The sequence below is a fragment of the Leuresthes tenuis genome, unplaced genomic scaffold, assembly GCF_036924035.1.
Source record: "Leuresthes tenuis unplaced genomic scaffold, fLeuTen1.0.hap1 SCAF_18, whole genome shotgun sequence".
NCBI classification, from domain to species: domain Eukaryota; kingdom Metazoa; phylum Chordata; class Actinopteri; order Atheriniformes; family Atherinopsidae; genus Leuresthes; species Leuresthes tenuis.
The window spans coordinates 22,228,115-22,240,567 of NW_027325372.1; the positions used below are offsets into that span (position 1 = coordinate 22,228,115).

At 43.7% G+C, this 12,453-nt stretch overlaps 2 protein-coding genes across 3 annotated transcripts in view; both read left to right on the top strand.

Annotated features, from left to right (window-relative positions):
* The first annotated feature begins 274 nt into the window (after window positions 1–274).
* The window catches only part of tmem222b (transmembrane protein 222b), a 78,561-nt gene continuing 66,382 nt past the window's right edge, over window positions 275–12,453 (top strand). Inside the window, exons 1-6 of one of the 2 annotated variants that reach the window (XR_011908359.1) lie at window positions 275–430; window positions 1,250–1,334; window positions 2,293–2,324; window positions 2,448–2,544; window positions 2,641–2,771; window positions 5,336–6,181. Coding sequence is in view for 1 of the 2 variants with exons in the window: in XM_072369881.1 (XP_072225982.1) it covers window positions 312–430; window positions 1,250–1,334; window positions 2,293–2,324; window positions 2,448–2,544; window positions 2,641–2,771; window positions 5,336–5,423 (552 nt within the window). In the remaining variant the exon portion in view is untranslated. Of the gene's footprint in view, window positions 431–1,249; window positions 1,335–2,292; window positions 2,325–2,447; window positions 2,545–2,640; window positions 2,772–5,335; window positions 8,085–12,453 lie in introns of those variants that run through there. The other variant, XM_072369881.1, reaches the window with a different exon arrangement.
* On the top strand, window positions 8,750–12,365 carry LOC140274887 (trophoblast glycoprotein-like). The gene is made up of 2 exons (XM_072370272.1): window positions 8,750–9,270; window positions 9,569–12,365. Exons 1-2 carry the CDS (start codon window positions 9,017–9,019, stop codon window positions 10,416–10,418), a joined length of 1,104 nt encoding a protein of 367 aa, XP_072226373.1. The 5' UTR covers window positions 8,750–9,016; the 3' UTR covers window positions 10,419–12,365.

The window sequence follows — 12,453 nt, forward strand, 5'->3', positions numbered from 1 at the left end:
CCAAAGTAAAACTGGTTTTGAACCAAAGACCGCTTTGTGAGTGTTTTACTGCCAACTTCAGGGCAAATTATAATGACAACGGGTTATTTTTTTCTGTTAAAACGTTCTTCAGATGTGGAACTAATACAAATGAGTTGATAAAATGTCTACCATCGTCTACCGTTTACTACGTCTGCTTCTCAAAACACACACACTCCTTACCTTTATTTTGAAACCAAATATTGCTCCTTTTCCGGTTTTTGCTCCGGTTATTCAGATAACTTAACGTAGCCATAAAAAAGACAAATTAAGTTCACGCTCCACAGCTGGTGATGGCGGATGTTGTTGAAAAAGACACCATGAAGAATTACCATATAGCTTCCGAGAAAATTAACCCGGACACCAGTCGCTTTCCCTATTGTGTAGTCTGGACACCCATCCCCGTGTTATCGTGAGTTATGGCCGCTGTTAAATTGGGCTTTTTACGCTCGGGACATTAAGCACAGTGACAGCTTTACTAGCTTAGCTAGCTAGCACACGTTCACACCATCCTGTTGCTGCTTTTACTGAAATAAATGGAATCACAGTACTGCGGCTTTACTCCTATTAAGAGTTCTGGTGTGAGTGCGGACTGTTTTCGCACATGAGCAAGAGTTGAAATGGAAATATACGTCGGCGCATGAATAATCGGGCAGAAAATTAGAACGATGATAAACACGAAGTAAACAAAATGGCAAAGAAAGCGTCAAGCAGGTTTAACAGACTCTAACTTGTGACGCACAAAGTCATGCAGGCTTGAAAGCAGTTGTGTTGTGTTTTAATTAAGCTTAACCACCTTTTGCTTATCATCCTTTTTCATACTTTATAGACTAACAGCGGAAGCCGTTAACAATTCAGCTTTCTATTATCAGCAATTTTCCATTTGTTGTGCAGGAACAACATTTAAAAAAAAACAAAAAAAAAGCATTTCCCTGAATAAACCTGCCACCTGTTCATGACATGAATATCAAAAATCTGCAGTCCTAAAGCCAAGAAAGATTGAATTAACACGGGATGCCCATGAACCTGATTAGTAAATTCTGTTATTCTGTTTTCAGGCAGCAGTTTTGTTGTGCATGGGTTTGAGCTCTTTGTCTGACGACAGTGAGCAGAAAGAAGATCGAATACTTAACAATGAATCCACCCTGACCGACATTATCTCTCCTTTGTGGATGTTGTGTCCTCATATATCGATCTATTGAGTGAAAAGAGGATGTGTTACGTCTTTCAGATGGCTGTTTCCATTCATTGGCCACATGGGAATCTGCACTTCCACCGGAGTCATCCGGGACTTTGCCGGCCCTTACTTTGTCTCGGTGAGTAATGACTGTGGTGCTGTGAGGCTTATGCACGGCGATTTGGAGAAAATAACGCCGTCTGTGTGTGGAAGTGCAGCACAGTGGCTGCACGCTCCCCTGCGTGCCGTTTAGTTAAAAAAAAAAACTTAACTGACAACGCTAAATTGAAACTCGCACCCACTTTCATCAGCTTGAGGGGCACAACTGACATCGGTAGCTGTGGTGCTTGAGCGAGTGTTGGAATGGACAAAGAGATGGCATCGAACGTGACGAAATAGCAGTGATTCAAAGTGATTTTGTTCTGAGCCACAAGTAGAAAAAAACAGAGTGAATACAGCTGAAGCGCCCCTCATTGTTGAAGCGTCTGTGTGGGCTGTTGTGGTCACAGCTGAAGCCCCAACACTCCACTGAGGGGAAGGCGTTTGGTGCTTCAGCATTCTAAATGTGCCTAATCTACCCTGAATCTTAGACCTCAGTGGAAATGCAGATCATTCAAGGACGAAATAATCATTTGGCGCCATGGAAAAAGCTCTGGAGTGTTCAGGTTTTGGTGCTTTTTGTCATAACGTACCTTAGAAATGCTTTTGGCATGGAAATGATATGCAGGAAAAAAAAAAAAAAAGCTCTTGAATAAATTAAATTTTCAGAGATTTAAAGAACTGAAGGGGACTTCTTCTTTCTTTGAAATTCAGCAGAGGAACTGATGTGATTAGTAGGAGCAAACATCAAAAACAGGACATGACATGGACCTGGACTTCAGTTCCCGTTCAATCACAAGCAACATTTGTGCTCAAGCTTTCTCTGTTGGGGTTGTGTTATGTAAAATGTGGTTGTGTTAAGCTCCTCAGGGCCACCGTATAGTAATGATGCCTGAGTTTAACAGTTGAATATATATATTTTTTTAAATTCTACAAAAGAGAGAGAGACTAGATCAACACAAATAATCACTTAAACTAACATTTCCTTCGTTATGCAGGAGGACAACATGGCTTTTGGAAGACCGACAAAGTAAGCAAATAAAAATCATTGTGAATGAATGTAATGTCAAAGAGAAATACTGAGAACAAACCTGTCTCTGTGTATCTGTCCAACACAACATTACTGTTGTCTTTCTTTTTTTTACACCTGCAGGTACTGGATGCTCGATGTAAGCAAAGTCTACGCCAGTGGCTCCAATGCCTGGGACACAGCAGTGCACGATGCCTCAGAGGAGTATAAGCACAGGATGGTAACTATGGCTTATGTGGACGTGACTTCTGTCTCCAGTTGTGTCATAGAGGAGGGAATATAGGATTAATTTGTGATCTTTTTTTTTTTTTCCCAGCACAACCTGTGCTGTGATAACTGTCACTCACATGTTGCCATGGCGCTGAATCTGATGCGATATGAAAACAGCACTTCGTGGAACATGGTCAACCTCTGTCTCCTTGCTCTCATCCACGGAAAACATGTCAGGTAAGATGGGGGCAGTGTCAACAGTCTCTCAGCTGGACACAAAAACAAAAGACAGCTGGTACACTATGGGAGGTTCTGTTAGTCAGACTGTACTCTCATTTCAGTTTCACAGTCAGGAAGGTACTCTGCACATTTGTGTTGGCTAAACAGTTTAGGAGCAGTATCCCAGTTTATGCGCAATGCAAAAGGACATGATTTTGAGCTGTTTGTTTGCCCGCTGATCAGTTGTTCCACCTGCTGCAGCTCAGGAACAAGCGAGCGGAGAAAGTGCAGGTTGGGCAGAGTATCATTAAGAATGTGCCTGCTCAGTTTCAAACGGAAAATACTGTCAGATCAAAGCTAATTGTCAGAGTGATTTGAATTCCAGTGAGCTGGGGTAGAGCCAACACTATTGAAACCATCCCACTGCTTTGGAAAAATGAATTGTATTCATACTATAATCAGGAAAACACGAGAATCACTCGCATGATTTCAAGATGAAACAGTCTGAAGCCCTTGGCAGACAAACCTGTGAAAGTGACAGAGATGCCATTTTGCACTTATGAGATTTGTCATTGAAGCAAATAATGATGTCAGTCTTGGGTATATTAAGGAAGTCCCTTATAGGTTTTCACATGTTGTTGGTGTAGATTCGCAATCGTCCATTTCATGGTTATCCTTAGAGCTTGAATAAAGACATCTGGACCTCTTTTCTTGGCTCTTGAAGACATTTCACCTCTCGTCCAAAAGGCTTCTTCAGTTCCGACTCAGTCCGTCTCCTGACTCTGGTATGACTGTAACACCTCTCCTTAAGTCCCAGATAATGCTTGTAAGCTGGAAACTCCCCACTCCCCTGTTAAAACATCTTCAAGAACCAAGACGAGGCCCAGCCTCCTTTATTGAAGACTCACAACATGTCAAATCATAACAGTTCATATTGGCATGCCAAGCCCACAGCTGTCAGAAGTGGAGCTGAAATTATAACTATCAACATGCTTCAGCTGACTGAACAGTCCTTGATACACTTGTTAGGGTTGAATTGCACCACAGTAGCAGCACAGTGTAATCTTGACTTGAGGATACCATCTGTATGTCAGATGAGAAACCACAGCACCACTCTCTGCGTCCTTATAGAGTTACAGCTTTCTCATGTTTATATCAAGTTAAACACAGAGCTGTGTGTCAAACATAACTGTAGTGGATGGGAACAGTTGAAAATAATGATAAGTGGTCAGACAGAGCAGAGGCTTCAGTGATGCTAGACACTTTTCTCTCATTTTGACTCGGATGATGTGAAATAACATCTGGGTGCTGCAGCTTATTACTGGAGGTGAAACCAAAGAGGAGCAACGTTTGGACAGTGCTGCTAATTCTTTGCAGTCTGTTGGATTCTTCTGGATGATCATATGTCAGATTTATCCACTGCCGCTGTTGCATGTCTGTTTATTAATGAGACTGCTGCAGTTCCCACTTTAGCTGTGTTGAAAGCTGCTAGGTTCAACCCATGCAGTTTGACAAATGTTGGAGAAGTATCGAGGGGCTAATTTACACCTGACACTGACGGTTCAGTTTCCAACATATTAATGGGAAGCAGAGCATGTGTGAGATGGATTTTACAGTATGTTATAGCACTTTATTTTAGTGTCACAGTCAAATTCAAGCAAAATTGCTTTTGAAGTTGAACGACTGTCTAATGTGGGCACAAGCATCTGCTGTTCAACACCAACACTTTGAGCAGCTCCAGATGAGCTCAGAAACACTGATAACCGTTCAGTAAAACGGATGATTTCTGTTCGGAAATGATCAGGGAGAATTCACATTGTACTTGTGGCTCTCTTCCTGAGTCTAAAAATACCTGAACATAGTCTAAGAAGCTGGTACAGCACAAGCCTGTAAAGTCCAGCTGCTCTATTCAAAGCCAGTGTAAGAAGTAGGGCTAAAGCTTGTGAATGAGGTTCTTCAGTGGGATCCCAGGGGCTCAGGCATGATTTCACAGGTATGCCTTAAACCCGATGTGTCTCAGGACACAAGAAAGAGAACGCCCTGATTCTTGGGAAGAGTGTATATAGGACATTCCTCCAGAAAGCCTTTGAATATTGGTATTATAAGAAAGGATTACACATCCAATGGATCCCTAGTGAGTTATAGGACAATAGAGAAGACAATGGAATTTGCTGTGGTTGCTGCTGTTATAAACAGTTTTCAGCAAATGAATTAATCTCAAATTCACAAACCTCTTGAATTTGTGTAGTGAGAGTCCAGACACAAAGTTTTTAGTCTGTAGAACAGAATAAATGAGTGTTAACTCAGCATGTTGTACACATCTTTGTCTTATTTCTCACCAGCTGATCAGTTTTCATCTTGATTTCTAAGTTTAACACGAAAAAAATGATTAGACTACATGATTATTAATACTGTCAGCTTGGTTATACCAAGCACGAGGTTCAGGTGTTTTCAGCTGGTGGCAGGGCTCATACAAATGTTCGATTCTTCTCGCTGTTTCTTCTTTTTGGACATGACCACATGAATGTCTGTTCCCTCACCTTTACTTTCCCGTCTCCTCTCCTCTTCTGTGCCCATTCCAGCTGTGCAGGCTTTCTGAAGACCTGGCTGCCTTTCATGATGCTCATGGGCATCATCCTCACAGTGGCCCTGGCCATCAACCTCCGGTGACCCGGTGACGAAGGATAAAGGCATCGTGAACCTCCTTTGGAACAACGAGGGGAGGGGCCATCGTGGAGTTGAGCAAAAGTAACTGAGGAGATAAAGACTGCTCACCTCTAAGAGAGGATTGTTGGACTAAAGTGTGTTTTGTCACTGACATTACCGCAGTGCTGAAGCTGCTATACCTCAGTGATGGAATTTAATTTCTATTCATCTGTCGGAGACTGAAGACCACCCCACAAATGCATTTAATGGATAACAACTACTGTGACTGCAGGTGGAAAGGAAGAGTTGTGTGTGTGTGTGTACTAACAACCGCAAAGACACACCCGCATAGCTGAGAAACACACTCACGCCTTGCTTTCAAGTTAGATGTTTGTAGTCGGTAATTGATTGGGGAGCGCGCTCCCCTGAGTCAGTGCTTTCAGACTTTTACACTGAGGAGCACAAACATGTTTAATAAGTTCGCTGCCTTTCTTGAGGGTTTGTTGCATCTCATGCTCAATCTAATGTCACTCTTCCACAGTACTACAGAGAAGACCTAAACACACTAGAACAGATTGTATTTTTGTGCATTTTCTTATTTGTACTGAACTCACACTGTAGATATATCGAAAAGTCTTATCTTCTAACAGAAATATTTTCTTAGAGGTAAGTTCTCCACGCATGACACGTTTCACCTCACGGAACCGTTAACTGCAGGTCATCGGTGCAATGATTGTAGCAACCTCAATGAATATGGCTGTGATGAATATCTAGTTTTCTGTGTGGGCCAAATGCACCAGAATGCGAGGCCAACTCAAACCCAGTGCTGCGATTACTTTGTTTTCCATTTTTACTGCTTTTGACTTTTATGAGGAGTAGCAAGAGTCAGTGCCTAAACGTTACCTGTGTCTCAGTTACACTTTCAGTTTTATGGTTGTTGTGGGTCCTTTTAAAAAAAACTTCAGTCCACATGATGGTTGGCACTCCAAATCCGTTGCTATGGTGGTCGCAGGCACACTCAAATCCCCTCATTGTTTGCTAACAGGGAAAAAAAGTGTTGAGCTTTCTCTTTGTCCACGGTGCTGCCAGAAGCAGCAGGTAGCCAGGATCCTCAGGTTTTTCACGCTCACCATCTCCTGCTTAATATCCCCCGTTTCCCCCAACGGCCGTTGCTCCTGCTGTGTTCCACCTCTGCAGATCAGATTCCAAGGTCAGCGCTGTTTTTTAAAGCTTTCATATGTGCCAAGCAGCATCCTGCAACAATCCAAAGGAGATGTCATTTGTTTTTAGCTGTAGGGCTAACGCGGTGCCAGTTTTCTGCACTTCATCAGGCTTCTGTTGAAAGCGGATCTTCTGTGGCCTCTTTTTTTTGTGTATTTCACCCCTGTTGCCTATAAATATGTGACCACACATTATAGTGTATCAGGTGCTTTTCATACAACATGATTTTAACTTTGGGGTACATGCAATAGACTTATCGTCTGAGTTCTTTACAGTGCAAATTGTAGTTCTTTAGTCCACTTTTGCATATCCGCTCTGCTCCGCGGTGCAGCAGACTCATGCCTGAAAGAATTTGTGAGGTAGTTGTTCACATGGAACGGAGCATGCAGTTGCATGCCAGCCTGTGCATGCATGCAAGCCAATGAGCAAAACTGTTCACGGTCAACTCACAGCTGTGGCTTCTTCATTAATAATCAGCTGCCTTTTATTGAGACAAACTGCCTAGTGATTGATTTCTATATTTAGTACCCCTCATTTTTCTCTTCCTCTTTCTAGCGGTGTGCGATTGCTAATCGTCTTTAGAAAGAATAAATAATATTTTAGACTGTAACATGGCCTGCTTCGGTTGATCTCTATGCGACGCACTCGCCTGCTTCACGTGCAGAACAACTCGAGCTGCAGATTCTGTTGATTGGATGAGAGAAAACCATGTATTTGTAGAGCAAGGAAAAAATTGACATTTTCACAATTCTTTTTTGTGACGTGTGAATGTTTTGAATTAGATTTTTGGGCTTGGATACAAGTAAGCAGACGGGTAATCCAGCTCTCAGGGCGGTGTTACTAAACGGAGTACGTGTTAAAAGGGAAACATTTGGAAATCTGCTCATGGTTTTTCTGTCAGTCGACAGAATTGTATTTGAATGTGTAATTTTGCTTTGAATGAAGCAGCTCATTCTTTACATTACTTTTTAATAAACATTTCTGTCTAAAGATAGAAATGAGTAGCCCTCTGAGACCGTCTGCCATTATCATCATTGTTGCCTCTTTCAAATATAGGCTTTTGTGTGTATATTATAGTAGCAGAGATAGAAAATGTGAAGATAAATAGTACATTAGTTCTTTACGGCATGAATGAATTGAGTGGAGATGATTTAAAGGGTTTTAGATGCTGCCTGCTGCGGTGCCTTGTTGTATCCAAGAGCCAGCTCCAGGAATGTGGAGACCTGTGGTCCCAGCGAATTCAAAAGACAGTTGGGTTGCCATTATCAGCGCCACTATCCACATATACTGACACCAGTCTGCAAATTCAGAACTCCTCTGTTTCTCTAATCCTTCAGATATCTTTTATGCTGCAGCTCACATGGCTACGGGGAATTTTAAGAATCCTGCGAGCGACTGTGAGAACTCTGAATGTGTTCAGTACTTACAGCTGTAATACCAATAAAGATGTCTATTGTTGTAAAAGTGTGAGGATTTTTTTTAAAAATTTTTTTTACCTCTTTTGGGTTTCAATCATTGAAATATGACCACTGTGTTTCATCAAAGCTGTCAGTTGGAGGAATGAAGGCTCTCAGCCTCCTCCTGAAGCCTCTATAAATACACTCAGAGGTGAATCCTGTAATAATCTTAAGAAGCTGTCAGAATACACACCGGGGAAGCCGTTTTAGCTTTGATACTATTCTGTTAAATGGTTTAAAGTCTCACTATAGCCATTATCCTACAGAGCAACATGGTATTCAAGAGAGGGGGGGGGGGGATCAAAGGCACTGGCACCCCTCCCCCATATTTACCATACCACCTGCGTAGTTGGGAATGCCAGTAACACCATAGTTCACCTCAAAAAACGTCGAAAAAAGAGAAAACATTGTTTTTTTACGTTCTGCAGAATTTAAAAGTCCAGGTTTCAGTAGCTAAATTTAGGTTCAGGTGAGAGAAATGTTGGCCAAAAACTCGCTGTAATATAATGAGAAAGAGAGCTGGCATCTCCTCCACTTTCTCCTCCTCCTCATCCATCCATCCATCCTGCCAGAGAGAGATCTCGTGGATCCGGACAGGGAGGTGAGAAGCTCCTCCCCGCAGATCATCACACAAGTCGATGGTCCTTTTTAACTTCATTGTTTGGGGAAGAAGCGACGCCCCGCTTTGCCACGGCAAAAGGATCAAACACTCCCTCTGATCAGCGCGACCCCCAGTCCTGTTCTCATGGAAATCAGAGCCCGCCTCCCGGCCACACTTTCCGTGGGGCTGCGAAGTTGAAGGCGCATTACCAGCCGGGACAACACGCGATAAGGATGTGTCTATGAGGAGCGGATCGTTTCGTTCACCCTCCCTCCTTCCATCCACTTCTGTGTCTTTCTGTTTCTTTACTCCTTGTTCTCGGGCTTTTTCTCTGCAACATGCTGGAGTTGACGCGCTGCATTGTTTTCTGCGCGCTATTTGGCTCCGTTTACTCGTCTTGCCCTCCGCGCTGCGAGTGTTCAGAGGCGGCTCACACCGTGAAGTGCGTCTCCAAAGACCTGCGGAGTATCCCCACAGGGATTCCCGGATATACTCGGAATCTGTTCATAACCGGGAATCAAATCAGTCGAATCGGCCCAGAATCGTTCAAAGGTCTGGATAATGTGACCAACTTGTCTCTGAGCAATAACAGGTAAGGACTCTTCCGGGGATTCCTGCGCCTTTTTGCCATCACTCCTAAGCAAAGTAAACGTGGAATGAGAAATCCAAGACAAATCATTGTCTAAAGTAGAAGGTTTCAGTGGCAGTATTTGTATCTATTTGGGTTGCCTCAGTTGTATTAAACATATTCAGTTTGACCTTAGTTTTGGTTTAAAGCGATGTTTCTGTCATGCCTTTACGCTTAGAAGCACCCATCCTGTACCCATGCTGTATTGCTTTTAAATCATTTTAAAGTGTGATTTGTGTCTCATGGATTTCTTCAAAACCAGAATTTCCGAGGTGGAATCCCATACCTTTGCTGGACTCCTTCGCCTCCGTTCTCTGGATCTCAGCAACAACCAGCTGGCTGTCATCCACCCCGAGGCCTTCACGGTCCTCAACCAGCCTCTGCGCGAGCTCAACCTGAGCGGAGCCCTCTACAACCACTCCTCTGTGATGGACCTGTCCACGTCTCTCCGCTGGAGCTCCTTGGGGAACCTGCAGGTTCTGGACCTGTCCGACAACGGCCTCATCTTCTTGCCGACGCACATGTTCACCCACTTGAGCAGCCTGCGGCAGCTTCAGCTCTCCAACAACTCTCTGGTGGCCATCCACAGCTCCACCCTCTCCGGTTTGGACCGTCTGGAGGAGCTCGACCTCACGTTCAACGCCCTCAAGACATTTCACGAGGAGGGCTTGCGAGAGCTGGACTCCCTGCCCAGAGCTTCTCTGCTGCTGGGAGAGAACCCGTTCACCTGCACTTGTGGAATTGAACCTTTTGCTCTGTGGCTCAACAGATCACAGGATCGTATTAGAGATGCCGACAGCCTCATGTGCGACTTCCCAGTGAGCATGAGGAACACGTCCATGCTGGCAGTGGGCACACTGACTTTGGGATGCTACCAGATGGATTCAGGGGCAGACCTGGCTTTGCAGACCTCTTACGTCTTCTTGGGTATCGTCCTGGGCTTCATAGGTCTCATCTTCCTCTTTGTACTTTACCTCAACCGCAAGGGCATCAAGAAGCGCATCAACGACATGCGGGATGCCTGCAGGGAGGTGTGGGAGGGCTACCACTACCGTATCGAGATAGACTCTGACCCCAGGTTATCACAGGTCTCTACGAGTGCCGACGTGTGAAAGGACGCTCGCCGCCGGAGTATTTTCCTATGAAACTGACATTTTTCTAATGCATTTATCTGTAGCTGAATGTAAAACAATGTACAGGTTTATCTGTAAATATATACATACAGTAGCGTTAGCAGGCGCTGTCGACTGAAGCGCACACTCCTGAGTGAAATGGAGATCAAATGTTCTGCTCTTTATGAACACACAAAGCAAAAATAAGTGCCTGGAGTCAGTTTGGTCCCAATCAGCACAGTGATCTGAATCAAACCCACTCTGTCATTCTGTCAGATCTAGTCTTTATTTTCAGCTTGGAAAAGAAAAAGAAAAGGTGACACGGCGCTGCAGAAACATTCTGGCACTATGGAAACAAACCTCTGGGAAGTTAAAGCACAACCACTCATTCATCTTTGATCCATCTCAAGCCCTTTGGTCCCGCTGGCCTCCTGCCCCAGGGTGCCAGAGAGGAATTAAGCCACCAAAAGCTTTTTTTTCCCTTCCAAAGCCCCCCCTATAAAATCACCACTCTGCTCCTCTTTGGCTGTTGGCTTAGAAGAGAGGGAGACAATTCAGCGCTGGCCAGCGGAAATCTCCCTGCCCCTTCATTTTTTTCTTCTTCTTCTTTTTTTTTGGTGAAATGTCGCTTTGTTTCAACTCCTTGAGTTTTATTGTCAAAATGATGAGAACCAGTCCCGAGCCGAGGCCGCTGAAAGCAATCTCCCTCCCTCCTTAAAGACAACAGCCGTTCTGGAGGCTCTTTGAAGGAAAAATCTGGCTTTCCAGGTTTTTCTGTTTAGTTTTTTTTACCCCTCCTCCTCCTCCTTCTTCTTCTTCTTCCTGTGATAAGATACAGATGATTCTGAAACACCAGCTACATTGTTTCTTTCAGAGGTTTGCTTACACCAGTGTGGGAAGAAAAGAAAAAGACAAAAACATATGCTCTGAAAGTTTTCCCTTCATCTTTACCTATTAGAACTAGAGCCATTAAAAAAAGTCATTTATTTTTAGTTGTTTTCATAGCGACTCCTGAAGTAACGCTGGGATCCGGAGTCTTACATTTAAGGAACCTTAAAGCGAATGAATTCTGGACCGTGTTTTTCTAAATGACAAAAACAATTATCTGTGGCCTTTTGATGCTCTCCACTCAGACCGAAAGAAAAGGTGGCATGGTGCCATTTCTTAATGTGTTTATTGCCCAAATTGCTAGCTATCAAGGTATTTGCAATGGTAGGGGATGCTGGAGTTAAGTGCTACAGCCTCCCTTTGTTCAGAAAACAGAGCTGCATCTTCATCCCATCAAGACGTTCTCCAAACTCCTCTGGAAGTGCTGCAGAAATGTTTATAGCACGGAGCCTATTTACTGCATGTGGAATGACAAAATGAAGTATTAAAAAGTCTCGATGTCTGTATACTCATTTAGCTCAAATGTAATATTGTGTGTTATGAAAACAGCGGAACTGAATGTATTCATAATATTTGGACTGAAGCACGACGGATCATTTCTCCGAGGCGCAGCGCCACATTAAGCCGGGCATTTACTCGCAGAGGAAAAAACAATAAAGGCTCGTACGCAGACACAAAGGGGAAGCTCGGATGGCGAGACGCTTCAAATAAGCTTTGTTTTCCCCCAAAGAAAGAAAAAAAAGATGCCTTGTGACAGCCATTCTCTTTCTGCTCTCACAGACGGCCATTATGCCGGAGTGTAATAGGATTCACTTACGATGACAAAGTCAAGCGCTCTGATCCAACCATTGTTCAAGTGTCATCATTCTTAATAATTGCCTGTGGGAAGAAAATCCCAGGGGGGGCCTTCATTCAACTATTACACAACATGTCACACCCGGGGCATTAGGCCGTCGACCACGGGTTATTGGTGTCAATTTGCAGAGCAGAAATAAGAAAAACTATTCACTGCATGACATTACTTCCGTTTTCACTCATTAAAGTTTGCATTGGAAGCCATGCCTTCTCCGTTCTTTTATGAGTCTGGCTGTTTGAGAAATATATGGTGTGTTTGCTATGAGCTGTGCACGGCCGCCTCAGCAGGGAT

Excerpts from the sequence above, each read along its gene's own strand:
- LOC140274887 (XM_072370272.1), top strand. The coding sequence starts at position 9,017 with ATGCTGGAGTTGACGCGCTGCATTGTTTTCTGCGCGCTATTTGGCTCC. Across the intron at positions 9,271-9,568 it reads TTGTCTCTGAGCAATAACAG|AATTTCCGAGGTGGAATCCC; the intron begins GTAAGGACTCTT and ends CTTCAAAACCAG.